At 48.0% G+C, this 20,069-nt stretch overlaps 1 protein-coding gene and 1 long non-coding RNA gene across 10 annotated transcripts in view; one reads left to right on the top strand and one right to left on the bottom strand.

Moving 5' to 3' along the window:
* Positions 1 to 2,516, bottom strand: part of LOC121281976 — a 120,767-nt gene extending 118,251 nt beyond the window's left edge. The window contains exon 1 of the long non-coding RNA XR_005943981.1: positions 2,144 to 2,516. This is a non-coding gene — a long non-coding RNA (uncharacterized LOC121281976). The remainder of the gene's footprint in view (positions 1 to 2,143) is intronic.
* The window catches only part of si:dkey-172j4.3 (diacylglycerol kinase eta), a 312,005-nt gene that overhangs the window by 251,410 nt on the left and 40,526 nt on the right, over positions 1 to 20,069 (top strand). For all 9 annotated transcript variants that reach the window (XM_041195265.1, XM_041195267.1, XM_041195273.1 and 6 more), the window contains 10 exons: positions 2,307 to 2,415; positions 3,704 to 3,843; positions 9,375 to 9,453; positions 10,053 to 10,144; positions 12,057 to 12,156; positions 12,940 to 13,201; positions 14,490 to 14,609; positions 15,401 to 15,503; positions 19,087 to 19,194; positions 19,471 to 19,567. In XM_041195265.1, the coding sequence (XP_041051199.1) occupies positions 2,307 to 2,415; positions 3,704 to 3,843; positions 9,375 to 9,453; positions 10,053 to 10,144; positions 12,057 to 12,156; positions 12,940 to 13,201; positions 14,490 to 14,609; positions 15,401 to 15,503; positions 19,087 to 19,194; positions 19,471 to 19,567 (1,210 nt within the window). The remainder of the gene's footprint in view (positions 1 to 2,306; positions 2,416 to 3,703; positions 3,844 to 9,374; positions 9,454 to 10,052; positions 10,145 to 12,056; positions 12,157 to 12,939; positions 13,202 to 14,489; positions 14,610 to 15,400; positions 15,504 to 19,086; positions 19,195 to 19,470; positions 19,568 to 20,069) is intronic.

The following is a 20,069-nucleotide window of genomic DNA, read 5'->3' as shown; positions in this document are numbered from 1 at the left end:
GTACTGACCTCTTACATTGCAACAGCCTCTCAATATTGAACCTCTGACATTGCAGCACACCCTCAGTACTGACCCTCTGACATTGCAGCACTCCCTGAGTACTGACTCTCTGACATTGCAGCACTCTCTCAGCACTGACCCTCTGACATTGCAGCACTCTCTCAGCACTGACCTCTGATATTGAAGCACTCTCTCTGTACTGAACCTCTGTCTTGCAGAAATCCCTCAGTACTGATCCACTGACGGTACATCACTCCCTCTGTACTGACCCTCCGATGGTGCAGCATTCCCTCAGTACCGACCATCTGACAGTGCAGCACTGCTTCAGTACTGACCCACTGGTATTACAGCACTGCCTCGGTACTGACTCCCTGACAGTGCAGCACTCCCTCAGTACTGACCCTCTGACACTGCAGCGCTCTCTCAGTACTGACCTTCTGACATTGCAGCGCTCCCTCAGTATTGACCTCTGACATTGCAGCACTCCCTCAGTACTGACCCTTTGACAGTGCAGCACTCCCTCAGTACTGACCATCTGACAGTGCAGCACTCCCTCAGTAATGATCCCCTGACAGTGCTGCACTCCCTCAGTACTGATCCCCTGACTGTGCTGCTCTCCCTCAGTACTGATCCCCTGACAGTGCAGCACTTGCTCAGTTCTGACCATCGGACAGTGCACCTCTCCCTCAGTACTGACCATCCTACAGTGCATCAGTCCTTTAGTACTGACCCACTGACAGTGCAGAACTCCCTCAGTACTGACCCACTGACGTTGCAGCGCTTCCTCAGTAATGACCTCTGATATTGTACCCCTCTGTCAATACTGACCTCTGATATTGCAGCACCCTCTCAGTACTAACACTCTGACATTGCACTACTCCCTCAGTACTGACCCTCTTACAGTGCAGCACTTCCTCAGTACTGACCATCCGACAGTGCAGCACTCCCTCAGTACTGACCATCCGAGAGTGCAGCACTCCCTCAGTACTGATCCTCTGACATTGCAGCACTCCCTCAGTACTGAACCTCTGGCACTGATGTTTCAGCACTCCCCAGTATTCCCTCTCCAAAGGTGCATCACTCTCTCAGTATTGATCCCCTGACAGTGCTGCACTCCCTCAGTATCGATCACCTGTCGGAGCTGCACTCCCTCAGTACTGATCCCCTGACAGTGCTGCACTCCCTCAGTACTGACCATCCGACAGTGCAGCAGTCCCTCAGTACTGACCCACTGACAGTGCAGCACTCCCTCAGTGCTGATCCCCTGACATTGCAGCACTCCCTCAGTACTGACCCTCTGACAGTGCAGTACTCCCTCCGTCCTGACCCAGTGAGAGTGCGGCACTCCCTCAGTACTGATCCCCTGACAGTGCAGCACTCCCACAGTACTGACCTCCTGTCATTACAACAGTGCCTCATTACTGACCATCCGACAGTGCAGCACTCCCTCAGTACTGACCATCCGACAGTGCAGCACTCCCTCATTACTGAACCTCTGGCAGTGCTGCACTCCCTCAGTACTGATCTCCTGACAGTGCTGCACTCCCTCAGTACTGATCACCTGACAGAGCTGCACTCCCTCAGTACTGATCCCCTGACAGTGCTGCACTCCTTCAGGTCTGACCATCCGACAGTGCACCTCTCCCTCAGTACTGGCCCTTCAACAGTGCACTGCCCCCTGAGCATTGCCCCTCTGACAGTGCAGCGCTTCCTCAATACTGACCCTCTGACACTGCAGCACTCCCTCAGTACTGCCCCTCTGACAATGCAGCAATCCCTCAGTACTCCCCTTCTACAGTACAGTCCTTTCTCAATACAGACCCTCTCCCTCAGTACTGCTCTCCTGACAGTGCAACACCTGTTCAAAACAGCTCTCAGTCGGTGCAGCACACCTTCTGTAATGCATTGGATTGTCTCCCTGGATTGTAGACTTAAAGTCCTCAACCAAGGCTTTCTGAAAGTCAACTGGTGTGTGGAATCGGTCATCAGTTGAAAGGGGCAGTTTGGCAAAGATTCCTGAGTAAATTTGCTGGCAGGATTACTGAGCCTTGTTCTCTTTACCGCTTTGCGGAACCACTCGGAATTTGCTTGAAACTGTTCCCACTTGTAACTTTGCCACTTCAATGCAAACAACATTTCTCACCTCATTCCAGCAGATTTAGATCATGGAGTGAGGAAAGCTCTAAAGAAATTCCGGCGTGGGCGGGATTGTTTTAAACATTTGGGTAATTTGACTTTTGCTGTTGCACCACACAAACTTTGCTTCCTATTTGGAGTGAAGCTGAGCTTTGTTTGTTCCATGACAGCCTCCGTCTGTTCCAGAAGTTTGCTACATTCCGGATCCTGGCATGTGGAGGTGATGGGAGTGTGGGTTGGGTCTTATCGGAAATTGATAAACTGGGTTTACACAAACAGGTTAGTGAAGGATTACAACGACAGTTATTGTGTTGGCTGTTTGCTCAGCCTTGGGAGGTTTATTTTATTAATTATTGGGATTTGGGCATTGCTCGGCTGATACTGAGCTCAGATGGACGGGAGGGGGCGGGACGGGACTGAGGACAGACGGACGGGAGGGGGCGGGACGGGACTGAGGACAGACGGACGGGAGGGGGCGGGACGGGACTGAGGACAGACGGACGGACGGGAAGGGGCGGGACTGAGGACAGACGGACGGACGGGAAGGGGCGGGACTGAGGTCAGATGGACGGACGGGAAGGGGCGGGACTGAGGTCAGATGGACGGACGGGAGGGGGCGGGACTGAGCTCAGACGGACGGGAGGGGGCAGGACTGAGGTCAGATGGACGGACGGGAGGGGGCAGGACGGGACTGAGGACAGACGGACGGGAGGGGGCAGGACGGGACTGAGCTCAGACGGACGGGAGGGGGCAGGACGGGACTGAGGTCAGACGGACGGGAGGGGGCGGGACTGAGGTCAGATGGACGGACGGGAGGGGGCGGGACTGAGGTCAGATGGACGGACGGGAGGGGGCGGGACTGAGGTCAGATGGACGGACGGGAGGGGGCGGGACTGAGGTCAGACGGACGGGAGGGGGTGGGACTGAGGTCAGACGGACGGGAGGGGGCGGGACTGAGGTCAGATGGACGGACGGGAGGGGGCAGGACGGGACTGAGGTCAGACGGACGGGAGGGGGCGGGACTGAGGTCAGACGGACGGGAGGGGGCGGGACTGAGGTCAGATGGACGGACGGGAGGGGGCAGGACGGGACTGAGCTCAGACGGACGGGAGGGGGTGGGACTGAGGTCAGACGGACGGGAGGGGGCGGGACTGAGGTCAGATGGACGGACGGGAGGGGGCAGGACGGGACTGAGGTCAGACGGACGGGAGGGGGCGGGACTGAGGTCAGACGGACGGGAGGGGGCAGGACGGGACTGAGGTCAGACGGACGGGAGGGGGCGGGACTGAGGTCAGACGGACGGGAGGGGGCGGGACTGAGGTCAGACGGACGGGAGGGGGCAGGACGGGACTGAGCTCAGACGGACGGGAGGAGACAGGACGGAGCTCAGATGGACTTGAGGGTATGGGATTGAGCTCAGCTAGGAGAGGAAGGAACGGAGCTCAGACCTAGAGGGAGAAGCGGGACGGAGCAGAGAGACAGATACAGGACTGAGCGTGTAATTATGGCCGTTTGGTCTGAATATGAGTTAGTTGAGATTGCTTTAGTAATTTACTCTCTTTGCCAGTGTAAATTGGGCGTGCTGCCCCTGGGAACAGGCAATGACCTGGCGAGGGTACTCGGCTGGGGTGGATTATGTGATGACGATGCACAGCTTCCTCAGGTTGTGGCTAAGCTGGAACGTGCCACCACCAAGATGCTGGACAGGTAAGGGTGTCCCCATCATTGACATGTTTTCAAGCTCATCTCTCTCCCATTTCTCACCTGCCCACCAGGCAGCTTCAATCCTTTATTTCTGGTATCGTACAGCACAGAAGGAGGCCATTTGGCCCATCGTGCCTGTGCCAGCTCTGTGAAAGAGCTAGCCAATTAGTCTCATTCCCCCTGCTTCCCCCCCCCCCCCCCCTTGTCCTGAACATGCTTCTTTTCACGTATTTATCCAATTCCCTTTTTAAAGTTATTATTGAATCTGCTTCCACCGCCCTTTCTGATAGCGCACTACAGGTCACAACAATGTGCTACTTAAAAATTTTCTCCTCATCTCACCCCTGGCTCTTTTGCGATTTATGTTAGATCTGTGTCCTTTGCTTACAGTATTCCCTTTTTTAATCTATTAAAACCCCTACCATTTTAAACACCTGTACTCATATCATCTACTCCTCTAAACTCTCCTCCTTTATCTAAAGTCCACACCCCCCTCACTCTCCCTACATTCTCACTGCTGGAATCAGGAGCACCCTACACCAATTCCATTTCCCAGGCATCCTCCCTCCCCAACGGACTGCCCTTTCTCTGACAATCTGCAAACTGCAAATCGATCATGAATGGATATGTGACCATTCCTTCTTGGTGTTGCTCTCATCCCTTCACTGGGTGATATCCTGCACTATGGGCCTCCCTATCACCTGGGCGTCTCAATAAAACACATCAGGTGAGAGCAGGAATCTACTGAAGGAGCTGATTGGGTGTTTGTGTTCAGCACGCTGTGACTATTTGTTCCTCTCACATTGCAATTTGTTCAATGTTGTGTGGAGGGCTCCCTCTGCTGGTTCACGCAGTCCAGTAAATCTTCCATCTGCCCTGAATTAACTGTCTCCGCAATAGCAGCAAATGTTGCCAATATCTCTTCCTGCAACCAGTAATGCAGACACTTCATGGAGAGAATCTCACTCTCTCAATCCCCATTTTATAGAGAGTTTCACCATCAGAACCACATTTTATGGAGTATTTCATCCATCAGATCTCCATTTTATGGAAAATGACACAAAGATAAGTAGGAATGTAAGTTGTGAAGAGGACATAGGGAGGCTATAAAGGGATATAGATAAGTTAAGTGAGTGGGCAAGGACCTGGCAAATGGGCCAGAAGGTAAAAAAATGGGTGGGTGGGTTTTGTGTTCTAATCATTTCCTCATCCACAGGCTGGATAAAAGGAGCAGCATCACTTCCGCTGTCATTGCCAGTCCGTTGCTGTGTGAGTAGAGTTGTCCCAGAGTTTCTTTCCAATTTCTTGGCATCTCATTTGATTGTCAAGCCAGCATTCCAGCATCTCAGGTCCTCATCTTCCCTGGAAGGTTCCCCTGAGTGTAGCAGCTCAGAGCGCCTTCATTTTCAAGGCACTGCCCCTCTGTATCCCATCTAATGGGGATAGTGTATCTGCCGGTGGAACCTCCTCTGAAGAGGAAGAGAGGGGCAGGAGGGAGAGGAGGCCAGATGGGTACAGGCAATGTCCCAGGGACCAACCTTTAACAGGATAGGCACAGGCTCAGCTGGTGCAGGGTCAGCAGGGAGGCCAAGGTGAGAGGGCACATCACGCAAGAACTGAGGCTGAGGAGAGATACAACAGGAGTCATGCCTCCACAAGGGCGGTGGTGGAGAGGACCATCAGGCTGCTGAAGATGCGTCTCAGATGCCTGGACCAGGCAGGGGAAGCACTGCAGTATCTCCAGAGCCTGTCTCCCTCATAGTCATTGCATGTTGTGCCCTGCACAACCTGGCCGTGGCAAGAAGGGACCCACTGGAGGCTGAGGAAAGTGAGGCAGCTCCACAGCCCACGGAGGATGACTCAAGTGATGGCTCGGAGGAAGAGCCTGTGGGGGTGCAGGATGAGGACCTCGAGGCAGAGGACAGGAACCCTCTTGGAGGTAGGGACACTAGGGATGCTTTGATCTGGTGAACCTTCTGCTAGGCATCTAAGCCATCGATGCCTCGTCAAGCCAATGGTCCTGTCTCCTTTGCTAACAATCAATAAATAAGAACACAACCCAGTACGCCAGCACCACATAATGCCATACTTTTACAAGCCTGTGCTGCATCTGGCACCGATTTAAACCATCCAAACAATTCAGCCCACTTAATTCAAATGAATGTTTCTGTTACTTCACATGAACAAACAAAAAACAAAGTGTCCACCCTTAACACATGAGTAAAAACAAAAACACAAATAATGTCACCTGTTTAGTCTGCAGGTGCTGCATCTTGGTGCCAACCCCCACACACCCCCACCCTCGCTGACAGAGGTGTTGGGGGCAGCCGGCTGACTCTGCTGTCCTGGGGCCCCTGATGACCTTGGCAATGGTCCTCTGGCCACTGGAGCCTGAGCATTCTCCGCCTGGGAGGGTGCGTCCAGCCCCGTGACTGGGCACTCCTCAGTCACTGCAACATCATCGGATGCAATGGCACTGGCAGAGGGGTGGAGGAGCTGATACCCTCATCCAGAGCGCCCTGAGAGAAGCCCATAGAGATGCCAGGCAGCTCGTCCACCAGCGTGAGGTGCATTTGCACCTCCCTTCTCACCACTAATGGACAGGCACCCAGCAGGGAGACTAGGTGCCTCATTCATCTCTCACACTGTCAGTAACCTCCTGGGGTCACTGCCTCTGTGAGGACTCGCAGGCCTAACTGCAACCCCAGGAACCCCTGAGGCTGCTCCAGAAGCTGCCTCTCCATGAGAGTCGCCACTCTCTCAATGGAGGAGGCTGTGTGCTCGGTGTTAAGGGTCAACACAGAAATCAGGCTTTGCATGGACTCCTCCATGATGGAGATCATGGCGCGCAGACCCTCATAGATCTCCACCCAATCTCCCCGCGCATCCCGCTGGACATCCAACATCTGCCGCCTGATGGACGATTCCAGAGGCTCATCATCTGCCTCGGACGCAGCATGGTCCTGGTTTCCAGCTGTGCTCCCCCTGTCGGCTCCCTGGGATCTCTCTGCCTTTGCCAGCTCCTCAAGTGAGTGTGATGTGTCCTCACTGCTGTACATCACCTGCAGAGCTGAATAACTAATGCCCACCAACGTGTGAGTATCAGGAGCCTGGTTCAGAGAGATGGTGTGATGTTGGTGCAGGTGCGATGTCTTCCTTAGAGCTGCATGGGGGTGTCCTTGGGGTCACTGGTGGCTCCTGCAGATGGTGTATCTGCGGGAGGGAAGCAGAAGATCAGTAAATTCAATCATCGTGGTCACTATGCATGCTAGACGGGCTGAGGAGACAGCGGAGACCTGCTGCATGGTGCCATCTGTATTGGAGCTTCACTAGGCTCTCTGACTACGACAGTTCAGTTTCTGATGAGAGGAACTCATTATGTTGCCAGTACCCACCCCACACACACCTGTCACCTGCACTCTTACCTTCACCCGAGACCCCCACCTCACCGCAACTGGAGGAGCGAGCTGGCCGGTGACATTCCAGCTCCAGTGCATTGCTTTCGTACTTTGTGAAGATGCACAGATTGGAACTCCTCCACCCGTTCTGCGGTGCTTCACAGTGTTATGATTGCTGTTCCCCGCCAGGGAAAAATAGACTCATTATTGCTCCGTCTCCCTGAAGGCCCTTTCCAGTTCTGTCCCCCCCACCCCGCCACCCCTACCCTCCCACCCAGGCATTCAATGGGCCATGTCACAGTGGCACATCTCACCCTGCAATGCGCTGAGGCCAATCTTACTGACATCCCAGCCTTGGCAGGGCTTCAGTACCAGTTGGTATACATACTCTTAGACCCCTGAAGATTCTGAGAAATGGGCATCTGACTAAAGTTCTCTGCACAGGTCCTGCCATTTCTGCACTTACCCTTGCTGACCACAGCAGATCATTGAACCTTACGAGGCACTGAAGCCACATGCAGCACACCACATCGTGCCCACTGACCTGGGCAGCAACCTTTGTTCAGGGCTCCTTGGTCAGGTGGGACAATCTCTTATTATCCCTGAGCTATTAAATGTGCCGCTGGTACTGACCTCCTCCACGCAGGACTCATCTGAGAAACAGGGGGCAGGATGCCCACCCAAGTTGCCCTCCCGCCTTCCATGACCACCAGGTGCTGAGGCCATCACTCTTCACCAGGATAAATCTTGAGCAGCTTTATCCTTCCCCAGAACTCCTGGCAGTCTTTAGGGAGCTGCCTATTCAGTTTTTGAACACCCCCGCAGGGTCCCCATTGGACTCGGCGCTTGACACATTCCCGCCCTTGTGCACGGAGAATGCGTGCAGCGGTCGTGTTTCACGCTGGGCGGGCTTTCATTGGCCACCTAGTGTAAGATGGCGTTCACAGCGCGACCTTGGCCGGGAATGGGTTTTACAGCTGCTTCTGGCCATGCCAATGTCGAGTGCACCCCAAGGGTGAAATTCAGGCCATGGAGCATAATGCAGGAAAATGTGAAATTGTTCATTTTGGCAGGAAGAATAAATAAGAAGCTTATTATCTAAATGGTGGGAGAGAGCAGAGCTCTGAGCTTCAGAGGGATCTGGATGTTCTAGTGCATGAATCACAAAATGTTAGTGTGCAGGTACAGCAGGTAATTAGGAAAGCTAATAGAATGTTATCATTTATTGTGAGGGGAATTGAATTACAAAAGTTATGCAAACATTATGCTTAAGTTGTACAGGGCACTGGTGAGACTGCATCTGGAGGACTGTGTACAGTGTAGTGCTGGTTTCCTTATTGAAGGAAGGGTGTAAATGTGTTAGAAGCAGTTCAGAGAAGGTTTACTTGCCTAATAGCAGGAATGGGTGGATTGTCTTATAAGGAAAGGTTGGACAGGTTAGGCTTGTATTCACTAGAATTTAGAAGAGTAAGAGGCGACTTAATTGAAATCTTTAAGATCCTGAGGGGTCTTGCTACAGTGGATGTATAGAGGATGTTTCCTCTTATGGGAGATTCTAGAACTAGCGGATCACTGCTTAAAAATAAGGGATCACTTGTTTAAGACAGAGATGAGGAGAAATTTTTTGAGACGTGAGTCTTTGGAACTCTCTTCCTCAAAAGGCAGTGGAATCAGAGTCTTTGAATATTTTTGAGGCAGGGCTAAATAGATTCATGATTAACAAGGGGGTGAAAGGTTATCGGGAGTAGGCGGGAGGTTAGAATCAGATCTTACTGAATGACAGAGCAGGCTCGAGGGGCTGAGTGGCCTACTCCTGCTCCTAATTAGTATGTTCATGATCTGAGCCCCATTTTATAGAGAATTTCACCGTCAGACCCCCATTTTATGTGGGAGTCTGACTTTTAGGATTGCTTTTCATTGAGTCTTATCCTTTCTCTATACAGTGTTATGTTCTGTTATGCCTCTGGAAGCGATTGTTTGGAGGGATGGCTGTGAGTTTTTGTCCTACTTGGGGAGCAGGGCTTCTCTCTTTGTAAATAGTTTGGGGACATACAGTATCAGCCTCACCCCCTCACCTCACAGAAGCTAATCAGTGTATGACAGTGATGACTGGCTGGTAAATTCTCTTCCCCACAGGTGGAGCATCATGACGTATGAAGCAGCAACGAAACCACCTCCCATCGTGACAGAAGATGAGCTTTACTCCCAGGTGCAGGTATGAGAGTTCCATGGTAAATGCTGACGTTCATGGGCTACAATATATATCTGAGAAATTAACCATTTGCAAGGAAGCTTTGGTGAGATGGAAAAAGCCACAAGTTTTACATTTTAGCATTTGACAGATGAATTTCACAAAATAAAATCTTCACAAAGCCAAATCATAGGCACAATTTTTGTTTGAAGGAATTTATAACAAAAGTGGTTGGAATCAAAGTACAGTAATGGTTGTATTGTCATCAGTGTGATCAACATGGGGAAGGGCAAAAATTGTTCTTATAATCCCTCTTGTACAGGCAGCCCCCCCCCCCCCATGCAATGCCTGTTGTACAGTCAGCCCCACCCCCTCCCCCACTGTGGTGCCTGCTGTACAGTCAGCCCCCCCACTGTGGTGCCTGTTGTACAGTCAGCACCCCCCGCCCCCTCGATGCCTGTTGTACAGTCAGCACCCCCCCTTGCGGTGCCTATTGCACGGTCAGCAACCCCCCCTGCAGTGCCTGTTCTAAACTCCTACAATCCCTGCTCTAAGGTGCCTGTATAAAGAGGTGCAGTGGATTGGTTTAATAATCTGTGCTGTTGCCGTTCTCTTTTCCACAGGATCCAATATCTCAGTACGCTGATTCTGTTGTTTATCATTTAACAAAAGTACTGGATTCCGATCAACACTCTGATGTTATTTCTTCCGCCAAGTAAGTTTCTTTTCCCAGTATGATATTAACTTGTTTGTTTGATTTTGTTGGAACTGGTTAGTGCAGTTCTGTTCACCAGCAGGCTTCAGGCATGAGGCGCTCTGACATGTTCTTCTAGCTCTGTGGAGTTTTGGTGTCAGCAGTAATAACTGAGTTTGAGTTCCTCACTGATGGTGTAATTTTCTGCCTATCATTCAGTTGTCTCATCTTCTATATTGTGCTCTTCACTCCCATGCCCTACACATGGGTCAGCCCGGACTGTGAGTGACACCAGGTCGGAAACATGAGCTTGGCAATGCCCTGAGACCTCGAGATTGTACAGGAGGAAAATCACCCGATGACTCTCCCTGCTAGCCAGGGACTCCCAGTTGAAATGGTGGATCGGGGAGCATAGAGTCAGGATCAACTATGATGCCTCGAATCCTCTACCAGCCCATCCAGAGTCACAAACCATGAGTTGGCACTGGTCCCTGTAGGTGCAGATCCCAGGGATGAATCAGTACCTTTGGGAGGGGAGGGAAAGAAATGTAAAAGTAGAGGCACAGCACTGGCCTGAGTGAGTACATCAACTTATTTCAGAGACAGCAGTTTGAAGGAGGGGAGAGATCATGGACCCTCTCTGCCCTGTGAATACAAGGAACCCTGGGCTACAGAGGGTGCACTGACCTGGGTAAAATCACCAGCATCCACTGCTCAGATATGAATTCTCTTCCGAAGCAAAGCCATGAGATGGAGTTAGTTTTAAAGAAGTCAGGCCACTTAGAGAATGGTAACAAGGCAACGATTAAGAGTTTGTCTCCGGGCACTAACACCATCAGTTATATCAGTTTACAAAATAGCATTCTTTAAAATATAAGAACTCCAATTACATGAGCATGAGAAAATTAAAGCAGTTTACAGCCTCTGGGCTGAGCTTTCCAATAAAAACCTCTGCCCCTCATTTGAATTACCGACTGAACCATGTAGAGCTTGTCCAGAGAGCTTGGTTTGTAACACCAGTTGGCTGAATCCACTTAAGGGACAATTAATAGTCTGTACATGAATATCAGGCCAGGTAGCGATGGAAAGCTAGCCCACCAGTTATTCACAGTGATAGAGCAGAGGTAAGGGTAACACTGCCCCTCATTTTGCTGGAGCTGGAGGTCCTGGTGCAGCAGGTGGACCACAAGAGGGCAGGCCTAACTGGGCCTGAAAACACCTCTTATAGTTAAAGAGCAGGCACATATATGAGAGGTCAATAACAGAATTACCTGGAAAAACTCAGCAGGTCTGGCAGCATCGGCGGAGAAGAAAAGAGTTGCCGTTTCGAGTCCTCATGACCCTTCGACAGAACTTGAGTTCGAGTCCAAGAAAGAGTTGAAATATAAGCTGGTTTAAGGTGTGTGTGTGGGGGGCGGAGAGAGAGAGAGGTGGAGTGGGGGTATGGTTGTAGGGACAAACAAGCAGTGATAGAAGCAGATCATCAAAAGATGTCAACAACACCCTTGACATCTTTTGATGATCTGCTTCTATCACTGCTTGTTTGTCCCTACAACCACACCCCCACTCCACCTCTCTCTCTCTCTCTCTCTCTCTGCCCCCCACACACACACCTTAAACCAGCTTATATTTCAACTCTTTCTTGGACTCGAACTCAAGTTCTGTCGAAGGGTCATGAGGACTTGAAACGTCAACTCTTTTCTTCTCCGCCGATGCTGCCAGACCTGCTGAGTTTTTCCAGATAATTCTGTTTTTGTTTTTGTTTTGGATTTCCAGCATCCGCAGTTTTTTTGTTTTTATCTATGAGAGGTCAATGCTGTGTATCTCACCCCCTCTCTGCATCCTTCCTCCCTTTACTCTTCTTCTCTTCAATTCCCCCTCCTGTTTCTTCAGCCCCTGCCTTTATTTTTGCTGATATTCTGCTAATCTACAGGTTTCTCTGTGGGACAGTCAGTGAATTCATCGCTGAAGTTGGAAAAGCCTACAAGAAGGCAGAGGAAAACCAGGAAGAAGCAGATGCAATGGCCAGTAAGGTGAGTGTTTACGTCACAGAAATAAATGCTATTCAGGGGTGCCCTGAACCATGTGAGAACTCAAATAGCCAGGCAGTGAAGGCCAGAGCCTAGTCTTTATACATTTACAAGTATTTATTCATAGAGACACACATTGCACATTGTGCACCTTCAATATAAAATCCCCAATTAATGCCCATCATCTGAATACAATTAAACACCCAATTAATATGCAATTAACAAACCCTACCTAAAAAAGAGTTGTAACTCTTTTGAGTACAAACTCGTTTCCATCTGCTTCAGATGAAATTACATTGTTTCATAGTTTGCCATTGTGAGATTTGAACTCTTGATCTTGGGGTTACAAACCCAGTACCATAACCACTTAGCTAGAGTTGTAGCTGTGTCCCAGGAAGAGCCATATCCCAGAAATGGGCATTCCCTCAAGGTGTAAATGTAATTTGAATGTCTCCTGAAGGAGGTGATGTTCTCCCTTGAAGCAAGGGGGCCACTTGCCGCAAATTGCGGCCTGTGGAAAATATCTGTGCACAACATGGTGCTGCAGCGACCACACAGCTCTGGCTCACCAGGAGACTCTCCCACTCTTATCACCACCCAAAGGCGTATCAGAAGGATTTACAGGTTAATACTCAGCCAGTTTGCCCATATCATGAATGCACATTCCATTGCCATCAAGTCCTGGAGTGGGGAATATGAACCTGGAGCTTCTGGTTCAGATGTGGGAATGCTACCCAATGCACCATAAGACCTCCATGAGGTGATCTGACTGTTTCTCTCACCCAGTGTGCAATGTTAACCCAGAAGCTGGACTCCCTGGTGAAGGCTCTCAGTGATGAAGCACAGGCAGTCATAGTTCCTGCTGGCATCTCCCCATCAGCCATTGCTGACCAAAGCGAGAAGCAATGTACAGAAAATGGAGGACACCAAGAAAAGCTTCCAGAAGCAAACGCTGTGCCCAAAATATTCAAGTCAAAGGAGCAACTTATGTTACGAGCCAACAGCTTGAAGAAAGCCCTGAGGCAGATCATCGAACAAACAGAAAAAGGTAACACTCTCTCAAAGATCTATCTCTCCATGTTTTGTCAGTCAAGGCGTTAGAGCAAGATTGGGTCAGAGCCAGATTGGAGCTCCCTCTGTACCACATCAGCATGGAGTGGGTCAGACTGTGATGGGCCCCTGTACATTGGGTCAGGTATTGAATGGTCAGACAGTGTTTCGATTCTCTTCATTGAGTCAGGCATGGAGTGGGTTAGGCGTGGAGCGGATCAGACTGTGATGGGCCCTGCTCGGATTTGGTTTCCCCAGCCTCTGAGTAACATTCTGTAAGTGCAGAGTTTAGGTTTACAATAACGTTTCAATAAATTATTATTTCTGGGTTGTAATGATTGAGGTGATGTTATTACCTCATGTCATAGTTGATCCCAATATGGGGTTAAGGAAGGGAAAGTGGCTAGTGACCCTCCATCCCTTGAATGCTGCTGGAACGTATGGAGGTGTGGTTGTTGCATGAGGTTCAGCTGTGATGCCTCTCATAGTTGGCCAGCTAACAGTCACATATGCAATATGGGGAATAGGGGAGAGCTGTCGTGTCGGTATGTACAGCCATAGGCTGGCAAGAGTAGGGCGTGTGGGCGAGGGCACAAGGAAGGGATGGAAGAAAATGAGGACTTTGTAAAAATGTCACTGAAAGCCTTTCCATACAGAGGGATATTATCCAATTTCCTACTCCCAATGAGATGCTTCGACCTCTGGAGGTGCTGATTGAACCTTCATATCTATTTTAGCTTGGAAATCCAGCACGGTGATTGCCCAGATTTCTGATAGACTCTGCGAACAAGGCTACAAACCATCAAACTGAGGTGGAAGTGACCTCTAACAAACACATGCTTGTACAACCCCTTTCATAACCTCAAGCCATCTCAAAACTCTTTACAATGATATGAAATGTGGATATTGTTTTAGTGTTGGAAATGTTGCAGCCAATCCATGCATAGCAAGATCTCACAAGCAGTAATGCAATGTTGCCCAGACAATCTGTTTTAGTAATGTTGGGTCAGGGATAAATATTGGCATGGACACTGGGGTGAAGTCCCCCTCTCATCTTAAGTAGTCCACCTGGGAGGGCGGATGGGACCTTGGTTTAACATCACATTCAAAAGACAACATTGCAGCACTCCCTTAGTGCTGCACAGTGAATGTCAGCCTGGATTATGAGCTCAAATCTCTGGAGTGGGACTTGAAACCATGACCAGTGAGGAGAGAAACTTGGAAATGAGCCAAAGCTGTATTCGTCCCTCAGAACTTCACCATGAAACGGTTATCTTCTCTCACAGTGGTCGATGAACAAAACCGACAGAGTCAGGTGATTCGCAGCTCTTCCTCAAACTATCTTCTCGCTACTTCACTCGAGGGAGAGAGTTCAGAGGAGCTGAGACAGAAGGACGCTGAAACAGGTGAGCCACACTCTGCCCTGACAGCTAGAAACAAACATGAGGATGAGAGCCAGTGAATTAGTCTGACATTGGTTAATGTGTCAATGTTGTCTTGACTCCTTCCCCATTGTGGGAAGGAGTATTGTTTCAATAAGGTTTCACTGTGCATCTTACACAACATCTGATGCTCAAGAGGTCAGAATCCTTTCCTGTATATAATGCCAGGTTCTGTACCTGCTAGTGGAGCATCCTCACTCTGCAGAGCCTGCTCTGCTGCCAGGCTGTTTGGGTAATGTGGCCTGCTGGAGCCTGCACATCTGATTTTCATTTGTCCCTATAGACAGACATGTGCTGTGTGCTGAGCAGGAACCTCTGTCCTCCTGCCTGCATGTCATCAGGAAATTGCTGCAATGTTGGACTGAGTGCTGGAGTCTCCACCTGTTACAATGTCCTTGCTGTTGGAGTACACAGAGACACTGTAGGGCACCTTTCACACATAGATTTAATTGACATAAAGCAGGGAGGCGGTTGCCTATCCTATTGATCACAAACTAAGAGGTTTTTTTAATGAACCCACGTATTGTATTTTCACTGGGCCAGTTCCAGTGACCAATCACGATGTCCAACCACGTTACACATTCCCAAAGCACATTCCCATCACCTAAACACACTGGGCAGGTCTCAATGATTCAATTGTAAAGGAGACGATACCAGTCGTGGCTACTGAGAGTGACGCCGGCGGCAGCCGCGCGGAGTGTGACGCTCGCTGTGACTGTGCAGAGTTCTAACCTGATCTTTTATTGATGCACTAGGAGGGGTAAGAAGAGGCACATTGACTTCCATGACAGCCACCATATTCCTTGATCAATCTGATGGAACTAGCGCTCTCAGTTTCACCGAGGAACCCAGTTCATTGTAAGTGAATATCATCCAAATATCCTCTCAATTTTACCCAATACATCCTGCACTGATTGAAACTTAGAATCCAAAATTCGCACAAGTAGGAGAGTCTCACAGTGTGTGTCCTATTAATTTATTTGTTCATCATAACATTTGGGATGTGGATGGAAATATTGCTTTAGCTCAAGTTGCCAGATGTAGTGTTCCATGATTTAATTGTTCTATGTTTGATTATGAGAGTCTGGTATGCTCATTGCTTGACTGATTAAGCCTGGGCATTGACTTCGAGTAAACAGACAGATCCAGAAGCTGAGCTGTAGGCAACCATTTTGTGACCGCAGAGAAATTTTTAAAAGCCTGCAAATAAAACTGCTACACATTTGGAAACTAATGTTGTTTCTGTATTGCTCTGAGGAAAAATCAAACAAATAAAATATGCAACAATAGATATGACTCCATTGCAGAACTTTGGGAAAAGTGAATTCTTTTGTGCATTTATCACCACCAATATCTAGATTCCAACTCCCAGGACAGGTACAGCACAGGGTTAGTTACAGAGTAAAGCTCCCTTTACACTGTCCCATCAAACACTCCCAGGGCAGGTACAGCATGGAGTTAGATACAGAGTAAAGCTCCCTCTACACTGTCCCCATCAAACACTCCCAGGGCAGGTACAGCACTGGGTTAGATACAGAGTAAAGCTCCCTCTTCTCTGTCCCCATCAAACACTCCCAGGACAGGTACAGCACGGGGTTAGATACAGAGTAAATCTCCCTCTTCACTGTCCCCATCAAACACTCCCAGGGCAGGTACAGCACGGGGTTAGATACAGAGTAAAGCTCCCTCTACACTGTCCCCATCAAACACTCCCAGGACAGGTACAGCACGGGGTTAGATACAGAGTAAAGCTCCCTCTACACTATCACATCAGGCCCCAGCTGATGGATACAGTGCTCTAATTAATGGTGCACCTGAAAGATGTCACAAACAGTGTTTTCCCTTCACAAACACTGATCTGCCAACAGTATCCAGGATTTTCTAATTTGTTTTCAGATTCACAAGATCTGTTCTGTACAGCATGCTACACGCTGCCCCAGCAAGCACTCGCGCAGTCATGGCATCTGTTAGATACTGAATATTACAAATAACATAGAAAAACCTCTATCCAGAATATCTGATCAAACCGGGCAATGCCTTGACCAATCAGAATCAACCTGCAGTTTTGAATTTGACCAAAGCTGGGCAGTTAACTGTTCCATGCTGCATTCTCCACAGCAACACCTCCACCAATCAATGTCCATTTGCCAACCAATCAGCATTCTCTTTGCATACCATATAAATCGCTGTTCCCCAGTTACTGTTTTTTGTCTTGCGAGCTGTCCTGATGAGTGTAAGACAAAAAGCTTTGATAGCATGTCTCTTTTTTCAGCAATACTCTAGAGCAGGGGAGACCTCTGCAGTCTCCTGGTCAACAGTTATTCCCCAATCAGCATCACACAGACCGATTTTTCTGGTCATTATCACATTACTGTTTATGGGAACCTGCTGTGCACAAATTGGCTGCCATGTTTCTCACATTGCAACAGAGACTGCACTTCAGAAAAGTATTTCATTGGCTGTAGAGCTCTTTGAGAGGGCTGGTAACCATTAAAAGTGCTATATAAATCCAAGTCTTTCTTTTAAGCTTTTGACCATCTGCCCTAATCTCTCCTTACATATCTCTTGTGAAGTCCCTTGGACATTTTATTACAATAAAGGTACGATATAAATACAAGTTGTTGCAGTTGGCATTGACCCCTACAGAGTCCAAATGAATAGTGTTGTCATAGCAGCAAGTAATTGTGAAGAGATGTTGGAAATGCAAACTATCCTTCATTCTCTGCAGCATACTGGTTCACACCTATAAACGTAAAGCTGCCAGCCCTGCTGTCCTGTAAGTTTAGCTCAGTAGAATCATTTTTAACACTTAGAACACAAAGGTTTCCCTACCCCTCACCCTGTGCTGGCATATAATCTGCAGTGTAATCTCATGTACCTGTTCTGGGAGTACTCAATGTCTTTATTAGTTCTGTAGAGTTGAAAATAACCAGATGGATTAAAATGAAAAAAAAGTCACACCTCCCATTTGTAGAATATAGAAAACCAATGTCTGCCTTGTGGAGGTGAACTGATGCTGTTGGTGAGAGTTTAATCTAATTTGTCACAGGAGTGGGGTCTAGGATATAGCAACGGAGATGAGAGATGAAGTGCATAGAAACCAAAGAGATTGTGTAGATAAAGCAGGCTGGAGGAATAAAGCAAGATTGACTAGTGTGGTGTTGGAATGGGAGCGAAACATTCCTGGTTATAATGTATTCAGGAGGGTGAATGAAGGAATAAAACAGGGGGGTAGCAAGACTGATCAAAAATAACATTCCAGTTCTGCAACAAGGACAAGATACCGGAGAGTTCAGAAGCTGCGTCGATCTTGTTAGAGTTAAGGAACATAATAGGAGCTGCTACATTGTTGGGTGTTTACTATATACCCCAAATTGTGCGAAGGAGATAGAGGAGAAATCTGTATGCAAATTTCAGAGTAAGGTAACTTATTAGAGCAATAATAATGGGCAACATTAATTACTCAAGATAGACTGGAGGAAAAAAGTCAAGACAAGGAGAGTGAAGAATTCTTAAAATATATACAGAAGAAGTTTCTTAAATAATATACTCAACTCAATGATATAATTAGGATGAAAGTATGGAAAGGGACAAAGGGAAATCCAAAGTGAAAACATACAAGAAGGGCCAAAACAATGTAGAAGGCAATGTAATCTAAGTGGTACTATTTTGAGGGGATGCACAAGCAGAGGGACTTGAGTATGCATATTCACAAATTTTTGATGGGCAGGGCAAGTTGATCAGGCTGTTTGGAAAGCTTATGGGAAACTTAAATTTAAATTTAAAATTGAATACAAACACAAGGAAATCAGGCTAAACCTTTCCAAATCTCTGGTTAGGTCTCTGCTGGAATATTGAGTACAATACTGAGCTCCACACTTTAGGAAAGATATCAAAGCTCTGAAGAGGATACAGTGGAGTGTTACCATAATGATGCTGTCGATTAGGGACTCCGGTTATGTAGGGAGATGGGAAAAGTTCAGATTGTTTTCTCCTTAGAGCAGAGGTTAAGAGAAGCCTGAATGTATAAGGGATAGAATGAATAAAGATCATTAATATTGTGTGTGGTTTTAATAAAACAAATAAGGAGATTGTGTTTCTTTGGGAAAGTGGAGCAGTTTCTGGAAGTCATCGACTTAAAACAAGTGGCAAAAGAAATGCTGGAAATGGAGATCATGTTATTCACAAAGTAAGTTAAGATCTGGAATGCATTTGCTGAAATAGTGGTAGAAACAGATTCCATTGGAACGTGAAGAGACCTTGGCCATGTACTTCAAGAGAACTAATTTGCAGAGTTATAGGGTAAAAAACAAGGATGTGGGACTAAATCAGACAGTTCTTTTAAAGTACCAGCTGAGTTATAATGGGCTGAATGGCCTCCTCCTGTACTATAGCATTCTATAATTTTATGATTCTAATTACACTATGCCAATTCTTCTAGGTCTTTCTCTGAGAAGTGTGTCATGAACAATTATTTTGGCATTGGACTAGATGCCAAAATATCGCTGGAGTTCAACAACAAGAGGGACGAGCACCCTAAAAAATGCAGGCATGTGATTTCAATTTCCTTTCCTGGTGCTCTGTGCCTTTTGTACGTGGAACAGCACTGACTGACCAAAGTCTGTGCCAGACTCGATGCCCTGTATATATGATCTAACACAGACTGGTCCAGGTCTGACCCAGGCTCAGTGCCCTGTGTACAAGGAGTAACACAGACTGGTCCAGCTCTATGTTAGCCACTGGTACTGTATGAAATTCTGTAACAGTAAACATTAGAAATGTTAACTGACATTCTGATGTTGAATTATGTTTTTGTTTTGTTCAGAAGCCGAACTAAGAACATGATGTGGTATGGAGTCCTCGGCACCAAAGAACTCCTGCAGAGAACATACAAGAACTTAGAGCAGCGAGTCCATCTGGAGGTATAATGTCCATTCGCCAGTGTTTGATGTAATATAAACAGAGGGCTGGGTGATACAATTGTTCAGTTCTCTGATCTCAGAGACTGGAATCCAGTGTAGCTCACTACATGTGCTGGCTGGAAGGGCCCTATGTAAAGCTGGCATTTAACTAACACTAGCTTGCTCAGATAGAAAAACAATAGAAATAGAGTTCACAGTTCATCTGTACATCAATGTAAAATAAAAATTATCTTAATATTTCGAAATCTTTTCAGAGCTTCACTCTGTATCTAATCCTGCACTGTACCTGCTCTGGGAGTGTTTCATGGAGACAGCGTAAAGGGAGCTTTACTCTTTATCTAACTCCACTGCTGTACCTGTCCTGGGAGTGTTTGATGGGATAGTGTAGAGCGACCTTTACTCTGTACATATCCCCGTGCTGTACCTGCCCTGGGAATGTTTGATGAGCCAGTGACAAAAGGCCACCTCAAAACCTATTGTTTCACCCAGGCCCACAGTGACC

Source organism: Carcharodon carcharias, chromosome 9, assembly GCF_017639515.1.
Source record: "Carcharodon carcharias isolate sCarCar2 chromosome 9, sCarCar2.pri, whole genome shotgun sequence".
NCBI lineage: Eukaryota > Metazoa > Chordata > Chondrichthyes > Lamniformes > Lamnidae > Carcharodon > Carcharodon carcharias.
This window is presented reverse-complemented; position numbering and strand designations above follow the sequence as displayed.